Source organism: Dreissena polymorpha, chromosome 12 (genome assembly GCF_020536995.1).
Source record: "Dreissena polymorpha isolate Duluth1 chromosome 12, UMN_Dpol_1.0, whole genome shotgun sequence".
In the NCBI taxonomy this organism is placed as follows: Eukaryota; Metazoa; Mollusca; class Bivalvia; order Myida; family Dreissenidae; genus Dreissena; species Dreissena polymorpha.
Window position 1 is genome coordinate 74,069,347 of NC_068366.1, and position 21,613 is coordinate 74,090,959.

General features: G+C 34.1%; 1 protein-coding gene across 2 annotated transcripts in view; it reads left to right on the plus strand.

The window, feature by feature from the left end:
• The window catches only part of LOC127853387 (carboxylesterase 1C-like), a 42,829-nt gene extending 37,071 nt beyond the window's left edge, over positions 1-5,758 (plus strand). For both annotated transcript variants that reach the window (XM_052387887.1, XM_052387888.1), the window contains exons 7-11: positions 409-516; positions 1,596-1,672; positions 3,016-3,136; positions 3,800-3,935; positions 4,341-5,758. In XM_052387887.1, the coding sequence (XP_052243847.1) occupies positions 409-516; positions 1,596-1,672; positions 3,016-3,136; positions 3,800-3,935; positions 4,341-4,764 (866 nt within the window). In that variant the 3' untranslated portion in view covers positions 4,765-5,758. The remainder of the gene's footprint in view (positions 1-408; positions 517-1,595; positions 1,673-3,015; positions 3,137-3,799; positions 3,936-4,340) is intronic.
• Positions 5,759-21,613: the final 15,855 nt, after the last annotated feature.

A 21,613-nucleotide genomic window follows, 5' to 3' on the forward strand; every position in this document is an offset into this window, starting at 1 on the left:
TTGATGCTTTTATATCTCTTCAAAAGCATCGTCACACCATTACTGTCAGTACTTTGATTATATTATGACGTTAAATTGTAAAAAAAAAAAAGTTAGTAATTACAGACAATGGTGAGTTTCTGAATTTCTAACAAACATTCGTACCTTTTCTTTTCGTACATATCGGGTTCATTATTACATGGTTTACACAGAAAAGCTATCTAGAGGAAAACAATATAATGTATTATCAAACTAAAAAACTACATATATAAACACATACCAAAATGCATTCATATACGCGTACTTTCTTCATACATCTTTACTTTTTGATAAAACATGCCATAAAAGTCAGATATCTTCTATAATTATTATTACTTTACATAAAGGCATAATCCCAAAAACCGCTAATGAGAGCATATCTCTTTGCAGCTATACCATTGATCAAACTGTTTGGCGTGGGCAAGACAGGTTACCGGAAGTTATTGTCGCTAATGAGTAGTTTCCGTGGCGATCTACCGGAAATATCAGGCATTGTGGGTAAGAAGTCATTTCAAGCTTAAACTGTTCTGAACTGTGTCTATCTTGTTACAGAGCATTAAACTCAGGTTATTCTACACTGGAATAATTGTATGACGTAGGAATAACTTACTTTTCAAGAAAAGCAAGAACTAAGCGATGACAAAAATAGAAGTAAAATTATAAAAAATGTTAACGTAACTAAAATAGTTACTGTCTAAACAAAGTTGTATAGATTGTTGACATGTTCTTAAGCCTTATATGTATCAAACTAATTATTGACCTAATGCTAGGTTGGTTATCTGATCACATGATTTCCCTATTAAGCCAGAAACAACAGGCATCTGTGGCATTATTAACTGTTAATGTGCAGTGATAATTACAATGCCGTTATACAAATTAATCATTTTTATGTCTCTCAGTCTATACTGGGGAACGTATTGTTTTTACCCTGTCTGTTGGTTTGTTGGTTTGTGTGTTGGTTTGTTGGTTTGCGTCAAACTTTAACATTTGCCATAACTTTTGCAATATTGAAGATATACTTTATATTGGGCATGCATGTGTATATCATGCAGTTGCACATTTTGAGTGGTGAAAGGTCAAGGTCAAAGTCATCCTTCAAGGCCAAAAGTCAAATATATGGGTCAAAATTTCATATTTGGCATGCATGTGTATCTCATGGAGCTGCACATTTTGAGTGGTGAAAAGTCAATGTCAAGGTCATCATTCATGGTCAAAAGTCAAATATATGGGAGGGGGAAATAGTGTTTCACAAACACACCTTGTTTGTATTTTATTATTTATTTGATGACATTAAGTCACATTTTCTATCTTGTATTAATAGCAAGATCATTAATATAGTTGTTGTTTGAATATTGTATTTTATATAATGAATTTATTGTTTTCAAGTATAATCAAGTTTAGCAATTACGGTGTACCCAGTTTTATTCTTGGTGTTTGCTTGTATCATTGTTGTCTACTTTTGTCTAAATGTATGACAATTTGCCCTTTTCCTCAAATAAAGATTTTGTAGCGACGCCGAGAATGATTTGCGGATGCAACTGAAATTTCTTATTGTTTACATTAAAAATATTTTTCAGACTCAGTTCTGTCGCTTTACATCCGACATGGCATCAGTGATATTTCTGACGAGGCCATCGAGAAAAGTTTTGCAGAGGTAACTGTGCTTACACTGCCATCAAAATATCATTACTTATTTGCAATTAAAGTAAATGACGTTTCCGTGTTTTCATACTCCTGAAAATTTATATAATAACTCAAATGTAGAAAAGTCTCAAAGAATATAATTAATTTGTCAATCTTAAAATATGTAACATAACGCGTATAGAATATTTTTATGTTCTAAAGAAAAGTGTTGTTTTATTTAAGGAACACATTTAACAACAAACTGGAATCATTGGGGAAAAATCAGAAAATGACAATTTCGGATGACATCCAATGGTTTCTTGGAAAAAAAAGAAATTCATAAGCAGTTGAACTGGCGGAACTTGAAATCAAATAGTTCAATAACTGAAACAGAAAATTGCATTCTGAGTATCTAGGCTAATATCAGAAACGCCATGCTCTTTGAGCGCTTTGGGGGCAATTATCTAATGAGAATGGCACTAATCTTAAACCCTTAATTAACCTCTAATTCACACAAGCACTTACCAGCGCTTACAGGCTCGTGCAGGATATCGCCGGAGAAGGGATTATTTCCTTAAATTAAGCTTGCCATTGACGCCGGATAATGAGATGAGACTTGATTACATGTTACTGCAAGACGAACCAGTTCTTGGAATTGTATAATTCATTACCGTAAAATCTAATTTATCTTAATATTTTTTATTGACGTGATTTCTATCGAAAAATATCAGTCGCAATAGGTTTATATGTTGATAGCCGCATATTGTGTTCATGTTTTGTATGAAAACAGTAAAAAAAGTAAATGCTCATTCTAATACATACTAAGGTCGCCGTGGTGTAATGGATATGGTTTCCGCCTAGCAACCGGGAGGTCACGGGTTCGATCCCCACCGTGGGAAAGTTCTTTAGATCTTCCCAAAAGACACCAAGTACTGGTTCTAGGCCCAGGAAACGGACTCGAGAGCGTTTAAAGCCTTAGGCTTTAGGTTTAGGTTTTAGTTTAAACCTAAAATAAAATAAACTAACACATACTAAATTACGGTTAACATCGTGCTGTAATTGTTCTTTTATACTATCTAGTATATGAGTCGCGTTCTGAAAAAAAACTGGGCATAATGCATGTGCGTAAAGTGTCGTCCTAGATTAGCATGTGCAGTCCGCACAGGCTAATCAGGGACGACACTTTCCGCTTTTATGGTATTTTAAGTTTCAAGGAAGTCCCTCCTTTCCGAAGTTCAAGTTTAGGCGGAAAGTGTCGTCCTTGATTAGCCTGTGCGGACTGCACAGGCTAATCTGGGACGACACTTTACGCACATGCATTAAGTCCACTTTTCTCAGAACGCGGGTCATATGAACGTCGTCATGTGTTTGCAGATCGTTGGTGACTACTTTATAACTGCACCCACTCACCTGTTGGCAGAAAGATTGTCTCAACGAAACGTGTCCGTGTATTTATACAATTATGAATACAAATCTCCACTGGATCCGTGGGACGGTATTTAGTTTTAGATATTGGTCTCACATAATTGTTAATATTGGTTTTAATGTGTATGTGTATGTTTGAAATTATATTTTGCAATTCGAAAGTATCTGGGATAGTTTTAGGTACATGTATGTGTTATGTGTCGCTGACGTTTCATTTCATGTATAACTCTCAGCAACATTAACATGAAGGTCGTCTGTTGTCTTCTTGGTATCAATAAAAGATCTGCAATTAGTTTTTTTAATAACCTTTTTGATAAAAAGTTCATGAATTATGTTGATTTTAAGTCTTTTGGCGTTATTACTATCGCGTCTCTTTGACGTGTTTAATAAAATACCCAATGCAATGGCAGTGGGTCTTGAATTCTTGATCGTGCTCTGACATTATTTTAAGCGAAAAGCAGACGGTAATGAAATAGCCATAATATGTTGATAAATCCTTAAATAAGTTGTCTTCGGGATTAACGGTATTTTATATGGATGACACCGAAATGACGTCGTGCGATCGTTCAGTCAAAATACATGAAGTCAATATAAACGCTCAAATGTTATCTTACACAGTTATCAAAATATTCAAAATATTTGTTTTACCATTTAATAAGATACAGAAGTAGGCAAGAATAATAATTATACTAATACACCACCAAAATAACAACGCATTGTGCATTGTATTCAGGAGCTGTTCACGGAGCGGAACTATTTTTCCTCTCCGGTTGTCCATTCACGGGTCACAGGAACTTTCGGTACGACAGTACGGACAAGGAGATGTCACGGATGCTACTTCTATTGTGGACAAACTTCATCAAACACGGGTAATTGACTATCACAAGACAATTATTAAAATAAGAAATTGTTAAGAAAGTAAATGAAAGATAAGGATTATGACAGGCAAGAAATATCGGAAACTTATTTACCTTCCCTAAGTATTTATTTAAGTCAATGAGCAATACAAAACAGAACAATACAAACAATAAAAAGTGAGTGTAAATAGTTTTAAATAAAGTAACTTTCTTGTATATGTTAAATTAAATTATTTGAGTTTAAACCGGTTGAACTCACTTTTTGTCGTGACATCGGTTGCTTTGCTCGGCTTTTATGTTATTTCGCTTTTGAAGAGCTATGTTTTTGTTCGAATTTCATAGGTTTTATTTGAATTTTTATTTACTGTCTTTTCAAAAAGTTGGTGAAAGCGAACGTGCCTTGTTGTTGTTTTTCAGAGCACCGTCATTACAGCCCCGTTCCGACATTTCCTTGCCTAGATATACCCCTCGAGTGAAGGCTTACACTAGAATTATTGCCAATAGCGAGCCATCACTGACCTTTGCAGCAGATCTAAGACGAGACAAAATTGGATTCTGGAACGAACGGGTACCTGAAATGTTCCGTGAAGAACTCAGACGTCACGATAGTAACAATATTGACGCCTCGCACTTAAGCTTTAACAAGGTTAATTCCCACTATTTGGCGAACGTTAATAGCAAAAACACGTGGATATTGACGTCAGTGTGTTTGTGTCTGACAGTGCTGACGATTGTTTTGACTGTAGGATACTACAGAATGAGACGGGAAGTAAATCGTCTCTTGAGACAGAACAGCCTGTCTAGTGCCGAGAGAATGCTACCTCCGATGGCTAGAGTGTAAAACGTATCAAACAATTTCCTTACTGGCCTGTTAGTATATACTGCAAATACTCGCATTTAAAAATGCATGCCATTTGGGGTTTTTATATGCACGCACAAATCATTAAAAATTAACTAAAAAATACTTCAACATAAAATATAAAAAAAATACGGTTCGATCTCACATTCATAACATTAATAGCAGTATAAATAGCTATACTCATTATAATACTCGACATATGAAACCCAGATTATTAGCTTTTTTTTTACTTCAAAATAACTTTTACATGTAACACGTGAAACACTACAAAATATAAATGTTGTGTACGCTAATGGGTCACGGCGGGAATAAAAACGTTATTTACACCTGTATGTCTCATGTAATAGGACCACGTATACAACCATCTACCTGACGTAAATAATTCCATGACAAAAGTTGAGCAGGGAACGGTGGAAGGGGTTAATGGTAAAGCTTGTGCACGAACATTTTGTACATTTTCCCGAGTCTATGGGGTGTTTGATTACCATTATGAATCCCATACTTGTTACATACCATTTTGTTTAAGTATGATGTCTAGGTTTAAACAAATGATTGCACAGTTCTTATTGACTATATATAGTGCGCGTTCAATATAAAAATTAACACGTTTTTATATTTAACCATCAAATTTTAAAACAATATTTAGCAACTAATACGTGTATATATTGTTATATACTTTTACGGAGAACTAAGTAATTGTTTATCATATTCATTTCAATTCTATATTTCAATGAGATGTGTGCATGTTAATTTACATTATAATCATGATAACATTTGCATTTTGAAAAAGACAATCATCCATATCGTGCATCGTTCATGATGTTTTTGTCTACTTGTAACCTCACTTTATCACATTAAAAGACCCAGTCAATATATTTTTTTATTTTATTAAATAGTGCATTCGTTCTAACGAATGTTCATGTCTTTTTATATTTTTTAAAAAACGTGACGTATTATAGTTTCACCCTTGGCGGGCGGCGGGCGGCGGGTGGTGGGCGGCGGGTGGTGGGCGGTGGGCGGTGGGCGGCGTCCACAGCAGTGTCCGCTCTCTAATTCAAATTGTTTTCATCCGATCTTCACCAAACTTGGTCAGAAGTTGTGTCTAGACAATATCTAGGTCAAGTTCGAATATGGGTCATGCCGGGTCAAAAACTAGGTCACGGGGTCACTTAGTGTATTTCAAGGATTAAGCATGGTGTCCGCTCTCTAATTGAAGTAGTTTTCACCCGATCTTCACCAAATTTGGTCAGAAGTTGAGTCGAGATGATATGTAGGTCAAGTTTAAATATGGGTCATGCCGGGTCAAAAACTAGGTCACGAGGTTGCTTGGTGCATTTCAAGCATTTAGCATGGTGTCCGCTCTCTAATTGAAGTAGTTTTCATCTGATCTTCACATAATTTTGTCAGAAGTTGTGTCTTGATGACATGTAGGTCAAGTTCGAATATGGGTCATACCGGGTCAAAAACGAGGTCACGAGGTCACATAATGCATTTCAAGCATTTAGCATGGTGTCCGCTCTCTAATGAAGTAGTTTTCATCTGATCTTCACCAAATTTAGCCAGATGTTACATCTAAATGATATCTAGGTCAAGTTCAAATATGGGTCATGTCGGGTCAATAACTAGGTCTCGAGGTCACTTAGTGCACTTCAAGCATTGAGCATGGTGTCCAAAACCTTCGAACGGGCGTATCTTGTGACAGTTTGGCACTCTTGTTTTAGAACTATATTTGTATAAGAACCACTGGGGGCTGACGAGGTATAAGCGTAGTCCGTTTCGCTACGACGTCGTGTATATGTTTTACTACGAAAACATGGTGTAAATACACTACTTAATCAGGCGAGTTTCATCTTTTCTGGTATTTTTGGATTAGAGAACGGAACATCCAGTAATGGTAGGTGCTTATTTTCAATAACAAACTAATAACAAATGTGCGTAGATGCAACCTTCTCATTTATTTTGAGCTAAAATCGAAATATGTTTCTTTGCAGCAATGCATAAGGTGGTTATTCTGTTAGAATAGAAAATTACGGTAATTTAAATTAAATTACTTTGATTCAGAGTACATTACACATTTTTAAGTACAAAACAGGTTACGAACATGTATTTTAATTATTCAAATGGTTAGTTTCGAAGGAAATTTCAAGTCGCTTTATGTATAGGTTTCGCACAGAGTACGAATTGGTTGTGCTACGAAGTACAAACATAATGTATAGGTTACTCAACGAAGTTTATGTATCATTTTCAGGACATATCACATGCAGTTTGCAGTTAATGCAGACTGCCATTTCCCAGTGCAAAAGATGCTGTGCTTCATTATGCGCATGAACATCCAAACGAAAAGGTTTCATTTATGTGGTAGGTGCTTTGTGACACTGCACGAGGTGCACAATACAGAAATCGCACGTTCAATATTATGGGTGGCGACATAAAAAAGTATGCTGAACATATAACATTCAATCCGGTTTCTGGAAAATTGATAATTCCGACAAAATCTACAGTGACAGAAAGTCCTGTGCGAAATATATCACGAATAAACACACCAACAAAACCTGTCAATTGTCAGATTATTTATTATTATTTATAGATTATTCTCATTATCTCGAAGTTGTAAGGACATAAACAAATAGTTGGAGATATATGGAATTGGAGATAAACATTCGACGAAACCCGCAGACGAAAACAGAAAAAGGAAACCGAAAGTAAAGCCCAAGTCTTACTATTGCCGGTAGAGCCCCGGTCCATACCGGTTAGGTAACGCAGGTCGACAGGCGAGAACCAGGATGATTCTTAGAATTATTTTAACGCGGTCATACTATTTTCCAGTGCCGCCCCGGTTGAAGCCTGTCAACAGCCCGGCAGAGTCCCGGTCAACCCCGGACTGGTTTATACCGGTGAAGCCCCGGCAGTGCACTGGTTGTCGCAGGAAATGCCCCGGTTGATCCCCGGTGAAAGCCGGCAGCGTTCCGGCAGAGCCCCGGTATACCGTCACTACGCCGGCACTCAAAAGGGCTATATCGGCATCAGACCCCGGTAGAGCTTCGGCAACGCCCCGGTTTAACCGGTAACAACCGGGGCTCCACCGGGAAAGTATTAAAATGTTTAATACCTCCGGTATGAACCTGGAGTCACATCTAAGGACCGACAAAGACCGGCTTGGCATGGTAAAAACCGGGACTGCACCGGGAACAACCGGGACGGCACCGTAAGAGCGCCGGTTTACTTATGTACCGTAGCTATACCGGGACTCTGTCGGCATTCACCAGGCTCGCCGTAGCTATGCCGAGGTCTGTTTTGGCCCCGATGGAGCTACGGTGCCGTCCCGGTTGTTCCCGGTGCAGTCCTGGTTGCTCCAAGTGCCACGCCGGTCGTTGCCGGTGACTCCCGGTTCATCCCGGAGGTATTACACATTTAAATATTTTCCCGATGGAGCCCCGGTGGTCCACAGTTCATCACGGTGGAGCACCGGTTCATCCCGATAGGGCCCCGGTTCATCCCGGTAGATGCCTGATCACGCACCGGGGCTCCGCCAGCATCAGAGTGAGACTGGGCCTTAACTGCGTTGTAACACGAGGTAAATGTACTGGCCGTCATGTACGCAGTAAACCCACAACCACACCTTCACAACAATACATTGATTAAGCAATTGCGGATGTGTGCCATTGGGGTCCTACTTTCCACACCTTACGGCTGTTACAGGTGTTGATTTTACTGTTAAAATCGTGTATACTAACATGAAATTCATCTCAAAATTAGTTGGTGATAACAGATTTTCAAGAAAATCGCTTTGATATATACAATGTAAAAATCAAAATCCGTATGAGATAAAGAAGGATCGAAGTTGGGACATGGGATTTACTTTGACATAAGCAGTGTTTCGAGATAAGCGAGTTGGACATAACGAGGATCGAATGTTATTTGAAAAAGAATACCGTATGCTAAAAACCTATCGTCGGTCTCTATCCTAAAGAACGTATAAGGAATTGTCACAAGGTGAAGATGACGACATTAGGTTCTCGACTCTCAACTGTCGTCTTATTTATGGATTTTCGATTTTGATCGTTTCCTTTGGCCTAGTCGTGAATTTAATTATATGATAATAATGTGCATTACCATGTCGACTGTGCGCCTCGGATAATTTTTTGTCGTTGTTACTACCTCTTCCTCAAAGGAAACATCCAGCCACTCCATGACTGTGTGTTTAAAAAAAAACTTTTCTTTCTTTCGCCTTTGAGAGATAACCAATACGTCTTCTGTGAGAAACCTATACACGCTAAAGCGTTGTCGTAGCGAGGCATATACGTATACTGTCAGAGACATGAGCATGCATAATATGACTACTAAGCCTTTTATTCTGATAACTGCTTCACCCAACACATGTATAAACACACCAGTGGCTTAACGATACATACATCGATATGGAAATTGTAAAATTGTGTCAATAAAACACAGTTGTAAACCTTAATTGCATTTTTTGAAGTGAAACATGACTTCGGTTTGATAAATCAGCGGTATATTTAATATTTAACCGCATAAACCAGACAGATGTTGAATCATAATTTGATGTAACCGGTCTGTGAAATGTTATTGTGCTTAAATTCAAAGTTTTGTTATTACAAAAGCATAATCTTACCTGTTTTAAACACAAATTTCCACTCATCCGTTCTTCGATGTCATGTGTATTTACACAATGTTTTCGTAGTAAAACATATACCCGACGTCGTAGCGAAACGAACTACGCTTATACTTCGTCAGCCCCCAGTGAGAACTGTCTTAAATAATGATTATGATGCGAAGACAGATTTCTGTTTTGTTTTGTGGACACCTGAGCACAAAATACGCAAGGAGAGTATTTTGTAATAAGTCCTTGTCCGATGCCTTTTATTTTATATCATTAACACTCTAAATGCCACAGTTTTATTTTTTTTATTTACGAAATTAAGACCAAACTAAATTGTGAGGGGTAAAACAACGAGGTCAATTGATCATATCTATTGAACACTTTGTTGCCACTGTTGAACCAACATTTATTATTAAATCTCTGTGAATTACAATATCGAGTAAACAGTGTCATGTGAAGTAAAAACCTGTCTTACAGGACATACTTTGAAATAATTGTATCACTTAAACTTAGGTGAGCGTTTTATGGCCATTATTACCCTACTGTTTATAAATATTAACGGACTGGATCTTAAAGTCATTAAATAAACTGCCAGTATTTTACATGTACTCATTTATTATTGCAATTGCATGGCTGTCGGAAAAACACTATATGCATGGTGTACAAATAAATACATTGAGGTATTTAAATTCTTGATACATACACCTTTAGATGACATTGTAATTATATGATAATTTATTAAGGTGATGATTATATTGATAATAATGATTATAATAATAATAATAATTATAATTATTATTATTATAATAATAATAATAATAATAATAATAATAATAATAATTATTATTATTATTATTATTATTATTATTATTATTATTATTATTCGATGCTAATTAAGGATTCTATGGGAAATAATAATTAACACATACTCTTTCGAAAATATAAGCTTAAATTAACAATATTAACCAGGCAAATACGGTTGTGAATGTATTTTAAACATTCCGAGCTTTAATATATGATTATGTATTATTTAAGTCTTGTAAATAATTGAGTTATGTACATAAATGAACGGTATTAAGCAGACGGATAGCGCTGGTTTGTTGATTGACATTATTAATAGTCCATTTCAGATAGCATCACCGCTGTCTGAAAGGATGAGTAAAAAAACTTGTGTAAATAAATCAGTGCTATGTTTTATGTGCTATGTTTAAAATAACTATGTACAATATGAATTAACATTGTACGATTTATTGTTGTTGGTTAAATATTTTTGTGATTGTTTTCTGAATAAAACTTGTTTTGCCTGTCATAACGATTTCGTTGTTTTGTTGTTGTTGGTTTTTTGTTAGTAGTTTTTTAATGGAAAAGATGAATTTCATTGGGAAAATATTTTTTTGTATAAATTAATAAATAAATAAATATATAAAAAAAATTATATATATATACACACATTTTGGTAAATAAGCGAGTGGTGAAACATGATGATTCTGTTTGCTCGCGTATATATGTAAGCCTTTGGTAACAACATGTCTTAATTGAAAGTGCGTGGACACTCACGTTATCTCGCTCAACTCCACGTGTAATTCTCTACCGCAATCATCTTAAATCGGGGTGTTATAGATGCGGGTACATGTGTACACACCGAAGTGATCACTAAATACAGTGCACGTCTTGGCAAGTCAATCCCAACGTATATGTTAACCTATTTTCTTCCTCACTGCGTTCGTCTGAAAATTGAAAAATACGTTGCATACTTTCAAGAACAGCAACACCTAAACAAATCATATAAGACACAAAGACAAAGTTCTTTAAAAAGCGGTCCACTTTTCTTTTTGTTCGTTTTAATAGCATTCGCTGGACGAATAAACCATTTACACATGAAAATAAACAGATCTGATCAACACCCCATAAACAAATAAATTGTTTAGTCATAATACATGAGAGAAATTTTCATCTACATATAATGCGAGTATTACGCGATGCGACTCGTTCACGTACAACCAGAGATAATCCAGTTAAACCATGTTGGGGAAAAAATCTGGAAACCTTGTCTCAAATGTCAAATTTCAAAGTTAAGAGCTTCATCCATACCAAAGATACATTGAAATAATCATAATCGAATGAAAACATTAACTTGAACATGAAAATTACACTTGTGTTTGCATAATTTATCAAAATATCAAACCATTTTTCTAAGAAATTAATGTATGTACACACACGAAACCCCCAAAGTAACATGTGTAAAACGCAGAATAGTACTTCATTCGTTCTAACGGATCACAAGCATAGTGTTCGATGTCAACAATATATGTAATAGATAAATACAGAACTATGAATGTAATATTTAGGTATATTATCAAGAATGCACGTATGTTTATTATATTGAAAAGAAACATCATGTTTTACGTGTACTTAAAATACGAGTTACAAATCTCTATTAGTTTTTATATCTTAATTTTTGTGAAACGTGTTTGTATTTGCTGGTAATTTGCTGCCTGAACTTTGAAATACAATATTTTTTTATTTGTATTAGCATTTCAAAAAATAAACACATTATTTTAAGTCAACATGATTATTGTGTTTTGCTACAACATTTCTTTTTTTAAGAGCTAAAAAATGTCAATATTACCAAAATATCATGTGTACAATATATTTCAACAAATATTTATATACAATATACTAAAACACAATGCAATACACACTTTTAATGTAAGAGATTATATTTTACACGCTTTAAAAAACTAGTTCATTATTCAAAACTTGAAACATACTTTTCATTGTTTCTGATATTTATTTGACCAGCAAACGGACTGCAAAACCAATATAGACTGTATAAATTATTTATGTAGGTTATTTTTCACGTTCAGAGTATTTACTTCCAATATCCGGATCAATATAATCAAAGTACTGAAAGTACTGGTGTGGCGATTTTGCTCAAATTTTGCGGTCGTAAAAACACTATACACCGTGATGCCAACCAATCACATCTGTTGAATAAAACAGATGGTATTAAGGAAGAGTGACGGGCTGTCAACATAATGTATGATTTAGCTATTTGGGGTTTAAAGTAAATGCTGCTTTTTAAAACAAGTCATTGGCGTACGTGCCAATTCATAACTGTGAAACGTTTGTGAATACAATTTTGATTATTATCATTTGAACTGATGACCTAGGTTTTTACTCTGACTTAGTGTTATATGTATCTGAGATTTCGTGAAGACAAACGTTGTCATAAGGTTCTATACAGCATGCAGTTTCAAATATTATTTATATATATTATATATATATATATATATATATATATATATATATATATATATATATTCAATTAATTTATTTGCTGGATTTTAAATCACACCGACACAGTGTTGGTCATATAGCGACTTTATAGAAACAAAAAATAAATATTGATAATGTTCTACTGTAAGGACGGAATATAAGAGATTGTTTTGATTACTTGGAAATCATTAACGCAAATTAATTAGCTGCTGTGAGAGTGACAAACAAAACATGTATTTCGTGTGTAAGGAAACAGTTAAAGTTCGAAACCGTCATGAAAAGCATGGACGAATTGTCATATAAAAACCTTGTAGCGCAGAGAACATTAAGATATTATTTGACAGTAAAAAATGTAGCGCGTGTCAATTAAATTTTGTCGCCCATATCGCGAACGCAGTTGATTTCTTAAAACGAAAGAACATAAATGCGCTGTATCGGTGAAGTGTAGATAGTTCAGTATTAATCCGATATTTCGTTGCTGTATACACCTTCCACGAAGACTGCGTGTTACTCGGGTGCTAATGCCACAGTGAAAAGACGTTGTCATGGATAGAACGCGCTCATCGGAGCTATTTTGTGTGCGAATGAAGAATCTGGATGCAAAGTGGTTAAATGCAGTAACGGACTACATTATTCGGTATTCGTAGTATTCGGTTAGTTACCTATGGAGCGAATTGCATAAGCCAATCGCCCTAATAAAAATGTAAATTATCAAACAATATTTTATTTTAAAAAGGGTTTATCTGAAATGTCGTACGTTCTTAAGATATCAAGCAGAAACGAACCGTCAGACTGAAGTACGGATGCAATGCAATTCACAACCATTTCTTTGAATGGAAGGGGGTAGCATAACGACACTTCAGACAATAATGATTATATGGTAGGTTTTAGCAATTAAACAGTACAATGAAAATACAGCACATGGTTAATAATTCAGTACAGTATAATTACATGATGAAATCGTAAACTTTTAATAAACTATAATCTTATATGATTACGCCTTTTTGACGATGCGAACAGCATCGTCCAAGGTATCATAACCGTACAAAAATTTCTCACAACGGCAACCTATGTAAAAGACCGAGCAAGTCCGATTGAGATAACTCGATTTTTCAGTTACTTCCCTTTTGCATTCGCCACTGCGTAGGATATTGCTCGTCATTGATTACATTACCTTAGCAGAGTTGTCGTTCGTGTTTCAACATTCAACAATGGCCGCCTCCATGAGAGTCTCGAGTCAAAACTTTCTTACTGCATAAATTGGCTTGTTTCGCTATTTAGAAGCTGTCATTTATGATATATGAATTATTTATTCACTAAATCTCCGCTAATGACAACAAAGGATGGAATTCGAAGGATATATTCGATGTGAATGGATCACTTTCTATGGCCTCGCCCATGAAAGACTTGATAACACTCGTGTCAAAACTTTCTTACAGCTTAAATCGGCTTGTTTCGCTATTGAGTAATGCAACAATTAATGGAATTCGAAGGATATATTCAATGTGAATGAAGCACTTTCTGGATCTCGACAGTTTGACAAGGCAAAACTGGCATACTGATGAAACTGGTATTTTTAGTAATCAATTTAAGTCACATTTTGCTTTATAAATTTTGTTTAAGCATTTTGCGATTTATTGAATGGCTATGATTACCGATATCAACATGTCATATGGGATTTGCATATCCCCAAGCTGTCCTGAAATACAACATTGAATACAAACTCTTTACTCAAATTACTGGTAAGTATGAATTCTTTCTTCTTTCTAATTAAGTAGTTGATGTCATTACAGTCCAAATAATTAGACGTAATTTACCGTTTAGTCCATGTATATTGACCTCATATTTATAGGAGTAGAAAATTTGTTAAAAGGGACCTTTTCACAGATTTTGACATGTTTTGAAGTAAGTCATTAAATGCTTTATATTGATAAATGTGAACATTGGATATTAAAAGCTCCAGTTAAAAATCCAGAATAAAATTCTTTTTAAAAAAGTAGTCCGCAGCAGGGCTCGAACCAGTGACCCCCTTAGTCCTGGAGTAAAAACGCATTAGCCTGATCGACTATTCTGCCAAGTATAAATGGTTGACGTATTTTATACCTATTATAAGCAATCTTTGTAGTTTCACACAATTAAACAACAACAACATAACTCTCAAAATTATTCAATCGTTTCGCGTTGCAACGCTTTATAATTTTTAAATCGTTAAAAGATGCATATAATGGCTATATTAGACCATGGTAAATGTTCAGTAATACTGTTTCCTAAAAATACATAAATAAAACGAAAATTTGCAAATCCGATACAACTTTTTTCAATTTTTCTCAATTTACCAAAACGTGAAAAGATCCCTTAAAATTAAATGAACCATATCCCAGTAAAAGAGACATTGAAGCGTTTGTGGCCAGTTTAGATCCAGTTCAGTCTGCAGTTGCTTGAAAGCTGTTTGCTTAAGGTAGCGCATCCCTAATGTGCACATATCCAAATATGATTTAATTAATTATTTTCCTAATCAGCATCATTTCACTGATTTACATGCAAATTTGTACGTAGGCTTTCCTTGCTTTAAAAAAAATATTCCGATTTTTACAAAACCACCCTCACGCTCGGCTTTTGTCCAGTTTATTTTCACCCCTGGGGTATATAAAAGTTCCATAATTCATTCAAATTTCCAAATATGGGCATGCAGTTGATGTGTACAGATGCAGTAAAGGTGTTTAAAATGTAAACAAGATGAAATAAGTATTTGACATTTATTTTTTACAAATGTTTATCTATGGAATAGCGCCATGAAATGTAAGTGATTTCAGCCAAATAAAAATTGGGTCGGTTAAAAACAAAGTGTCATAAAATTCAAAATAGTATCATTTAAGTTATATTTTAAACTATTTTTTTATAGAAACACTATATACAGCAAAATACCAAGAAATAGACAGATTTACCGTTTACTTTTTTAAATAAAAATAAAAATGCAACATGCATCATTCGTATTTTCAGCAGTAAATTACACAATTTAGCCATAAAGTTGTTTTAATTTTAAAAATTGAAGGATGTGCATACACTTTTCAAAATATTTAACAATAAACATAGCTTATATGCTATATTAAATCAAATTACGTTAGAAAAGAAATAAAACGCGTCGAAAAAAGTATGCGATGTCGGCAGATTTCGAACCTGCGCGGGAAGATCCCAAAAGATTTCTAGTCCATCGCCTTAACCACTCGGCCACGACAACTTCACATCAGCGCAGCCTTAAATTAGATATCCGTAAGTAAACAGGTAAAAAGGCTCGTCGATCTTTGAAGAAATCGCGAAATCGTATTTTTCAGATGATAATTGAATCAAAGTCAATATCTATAGTGAAAAAAATGTATTCTAATTATATCAAAATTCGAAGTTTGAAAAAAAATGCATCTCTCGGAAATAACCGATCATTGAAGATCGGCAATGATCGTAAAATAAATCGCGGGAAATCATTAGAGGTGCGCTACCTTAAGAGCGGTTTTCTGACAATGACAAATAGTTTAATTGGATACTGATTAGACTGCCCTTTTCCTGTGACCTGGCTAAGTAAATTCAGAAGCCTGGTAACAGTTTAACGTTAATGTTACCAATGTGTCAGACCAGGGCCTGGATTTTGAAATCTAGGACATGCATGATCAGAAGATGTCATTAAAGATTATACATTTTTTTTCAAACACATACAAATGAATTCAAATATAAATAGTAAAATGCGATAAGTCAGAAGTCATTTGACTTCGGCTGGTGCCTTGGCACACCAGGTGTTTCGGTTGCAATAGTTTGATGGACTCACTACTTGGATGTGTAGTTACATTATTTACAGTATATCAAACAGTATTTAGCATGAACCAATGATTTTTTCAAACATAAATTATTGATGTAAAATGCTTGAAGGAATAATATTTAAGGTTTAAGAAGGCATTTCCTTTTTGTTTTAAAGGATATCTTATTATATTTTTCTTGATTTTTTTGGCAACAAGGGGTAATGCATTTTTAAAAAATGTGATTAATTTTCTGACAAAAAACTGGTACCATGAGTAGCATGAAACAATAATTTTTTGAAACATTTGTAATTGATAAAAAATGATTGCAAAAATAATATCTTAGGTCATATAAAGCATTTGTATGCCCCCCCCCCCCCTTCGAAGAAGAGGGGGTTTATTGCTTTGCACATGTCGGTCTGTCGGTCTGTCGCTCCGTCCATTAGGTGGTTTTCCGGATGATAACTCAAGAACGCTTGGGCTTAGGATCATGAAACTTCATAGGTACATTGATCATGACTCGCAGATGACCCCTATTGATTTTCAGGTCACTAGGTCAAAGGTCAAGGTCACATTGACAAAAAACATATTCACACAATGGCTGTCACTACAACGGAGAGCCCATATGGGGGGCATGCATGTTTTACATGTTTATTTTATTTTAAGAGGTTACTCTGAAAATTCTATTTTTTCACGATTTTCTTTTTGCAACAAGGTGTTATGAAATTTAAAAAATGTTATGGGATTTTTAGACCAAAACTGTACTATGATAATACTATGATGCACTTCGCCAAAACATTTATAATTATATTGTTTATACTCGAAAATGTATTTCCCATATTCACTAAAAATAACACTTTTGATCAGAAAATTCATATATAATGATGTTTACTTTTATTTTCAAGAATCATAATGCCTCTTTTTAGTTGTATTTAGCCACAAGTTCTCGTCAGCCACTTAAGGGTTATATGTTGCCTTTCTTTTACTAAATGCAAAATAATTCTACACTTTGAGACATTCATAAAATATTTTATGTCTTTACAACACCGACAGGCTAATAAATTTATATATCCAGTACTTCCATACTAACAGGACCATTCTAGGCGGGCAACCTAGCAACCTTGATTTGTTCATATCTTCCTATCAATTGGTTATATGTGTTATGAGTCATTTGTTCGGAGAACATTTAATGTTTAAGGAATGTAAGCTTATTTTACTTCAATCTGACCCTCTATATGAATGTGCTTGTATTATTGAATCTTTCACTGACTACTATCTTAAACCTTTTATTGAAAATGTACTTAACAAAACTAGAAATCGTATCAAAATTGAGTTTTGTAACAAAGGTCTTGATTTAATTGACCTTCCTAAAATATTCAATGATAAAAATGTACGTCGGTTGATTCCCCCTTATTTCCGCAATACTGAATCACCACTTATTTGCTACAAATATAGTAAACCTGTAAGAAGTATCGTTTTTAATTATAATTCTATTTCCACAGCTATAAATGTAATAAGAAATTGTCCTACATTATGTGACTGTACTAGTTCTAAATATATATATGGTCCTGTTGGACATGTTATTACTGGGGACCTTAATTTCATTCAAAATAAAAACCTTAGAAATTTGCTACGCAGAGGCCCTAAGTACAGACTGCCTATTCCTGTTGATTTTGATGACTGCATTAAGAATATCGTAACATCCTTACATGATTATTGCACTAAATGGTGCAGGAAGGAAAATGCTGAAATTACTTCACTCAATGATTGGAAAACAAAAATAGTTAGTATGGCCATGAATAAAATATGTTTTTATGATACACATCCTTTGGCCCTACCACATTCACCTAAATTTAATAAACAAAATCTCTGTAAATTGCTTGAAGACTTAAAATCTAAATTCGTCTTAGTTCCTGCTGATAAGGCTGCTAATAATGTTATCATAATATGACGAGTGTTTTATGTTCAAACTATTTCACAAGAACTTTCACAAACTACATCATATTGTAAGTACAATAAGCAACCTAATGAAATTATTACCGACCATATTGCCCAATGCATAAAGTTAAATGTAATAGTCAATATTACTGACAAGAAATTGCCATCACTTTACTGGATACCTAAATTACATAAGACGCCATATAAAAGTCGTTTTATCGCTAATTCAGTGTCTTGTACCACCAAACAATTATCAGTGTATCTTACATCTGCATTGAGTGCTATTAGATATCATATAGCTAATTTTGTAATAAAGTTTATGAAAATAGTAATATTAACCTATTTTGGTCAATAAAAAACACCTTAGAAGTTATTGATAAAATTGAAAATAAAAAATATAAGGTGTCACAGGTAAGTACTTATGATTTTTCGACACTATATACAACGCTTCCTCACGCTTTAATAAAATCCAAACTTGTTTCTTTGATTGAAAAAACTTTTGCTAGAGAGAAATGTTTGTATCTAGCTTTAAACACTAAAACAGCTTTTTTTACTAATCAGATATTAGATAATTACATCATACTGGTCTTGACTTTTGTGCAGCACTTACTTTTCTTTTGGATAACTTGTTTGTTGAATTTAATGGGAAACTATTTAAACAAATTATTGGCGTTCCTATGGGTACTAATTGTGCGCCACTTATAGCTGACCTTTTTTATATTGTTATGAAAGCGAATTTATGTTAGAATTATCTAAAACTAAGCAAGTAGATTTGATTAATTGTTTTAACCTTACTAGTAGGTACATTGATGACATACTTAATTTAGATAATCTATTATTTGAACAATATATTCACAAAATCTACCCAAAAGAACTAGTCTTAAATAGATCGTGAATATCCAATACAGACGCTGCGTATTTAGACTAACATTTAACTATTAATAATAATTTGATCAAAACTAGTTTATACGACAAACGGGACGATTTTAACTTTGAAATTGACAATTTTCCGTTTCTAGATGGCAACATCCCTAAAGGACCTTCCTATGGTATTTACATTTCGCAGTTGGTACGTTATGCCAGAGCATGTTCGTGTTTTAAAGATTTTAATGATCGTAATCTAATATTAACTAAAAAATTGCTTAAACAAGGCTTTTTGTATCATTACCTAAGAAATAAATTTGCTAGATTTTACTCTAAGTATGGTGATTTAATTTTAAAATATAATTTCTTTAAAATGGCATTTAAATAATGGAATCTCCCATCCACCATTTTACGGAGATGTTTTGAAGCGTGTCCGCAAATTAAAATATATTAAACCAAATGTTCATATTAAACTTTTCAATTTAATTAACTTGTTTTTATCAAAAGGATACGATGCTTATGTACTTAAAAACACGTGTTTGATGGTTTTCGATTCACTATATCTTTCTTTCCTTAAAATTTGGAATCATTAGTGATATTATACGCATTTTTCACTGTTGAATTAAATTGTGTCATTGTGTCGTATGAACAAATCTGCATGAATACTACATTATAGGCATTTTTCACTGTTGAATAAAATTGTGTCATTGTGTCGTATGAACAAATCTGCATGTAAACTACATTTGGACTTAAATCGTACATCAAATCATTTCTGTCTTCAGTTGTCAAAACACCTATATACTGTTTGATTCAAATAATGTCGCTTTAATGGAATTACCATTTTTATTCATTTGCTTCTTAATATTAAATCACCTAAACTTGTTTTATTAGTAGCACAGCCCCATTAATATTTTTATTTAGTACTGCCCTTGGAATTTGTTCACGTCATTATGTCATTATGGATTTTTGTGACGTCATACGACCGACTTTCCCAGTTGTGATCTACATGCATAGGTCATTGGGTTTATAACGTTCCATTTTATTTATATTTTCTCTCTGATAGGCGTTTCTTGTTTGATTTAATTATTTTTAATTTGTTTAGCAGTCACATAAACAACCAAGCTATGTAATATGGAATTTTTACACCCATTATTGCTGCTTCTTCCTGTATTTGCGCGATGATTATCTGAGATATTAACTATATGATTCTATATTCTCAAATCTTTTCTATAAAGAAGGAATGTAGTTGATGATTGTTAATAGTTTTATTTGATCGTTCGTCAAAAAGTTGTAATTCTGTTACTCTTGTATCTTCAATGCAATTGAGTAATTAAATAGTAATTAAATTGAATGCGTTTTAATTCCATTTTATTATTGTTTAATTTTAGTTACAATGCTATGACGTTAAATTTTATTTACACTTAAATGTATTATGAATATTGCTGGGCCAAGTGTGAGGTTGAGCGCTTTATAACCAGGTTTAAACCCCCAATGCTTTGCATTGACCGTTCCAAGGCGGTGACCCCAGCTTTATTCATATTATGTGTTTATGTTGGTTTGTATTGTGCTGTATTGTGCTGTTTTGTACTGTTTGGGCAATCGGTCACTTGCCTTAAATTAAGGACCAACTAATTGTTTTTAATGAAAATTCAATACTGCTCCAGCAGCTGGAGTTTCACTTCTTTATATTGCATTGCACAACAGTTTGATGTGTGCTGCGTGGATGCAGTAGCGTGTATCCCCGTACATATCTTCGATGTTGTTATATTTTCAGCCTTCAGAGGCTGGTGGCGGTATTGTGTTTTTATTATTTTTTAAGAAACCTTGTTTAAGACCTTTCTTATACTTAGATTCTTATACATTCTCTGTACTTATAAAGTAAACGTGTATGTTCATCAATTGAGAGTTCTGCAGGTTATACTGAATTTTTACAGACCATTATCTGACAAGCTGCCTCTTACTCTTTTATGTATGTTGACTTGGCAATGTGTATTAATGTGATTATAAGATTGGTGGTTTCGCCAAATAAATAACCTATGGACAGATTGATTACAAAAAACCCGAAAGTTGTTCTCTCACCATTGAGAATTCCGATTACACGTAGTATTCATTTGCCGTTAAATTATAGACAATTACTTTTTTCTAAACCTACAGTCAAATTAAGTTTACTTCGAACATCTTTCATTGGAGGTACAATGCGGCTGGGTTCTAGTTCGCAGCGTAATTTAGCTCCGTGTAATCGGTATCCTACAATAAATAAGTGCAACTCCAGGAAGTGTTTATGTTGCAAGTTTTTAAATATGTCCTCTTTTATTCTTTCATCGGTTAATAACCGCAAATTTTC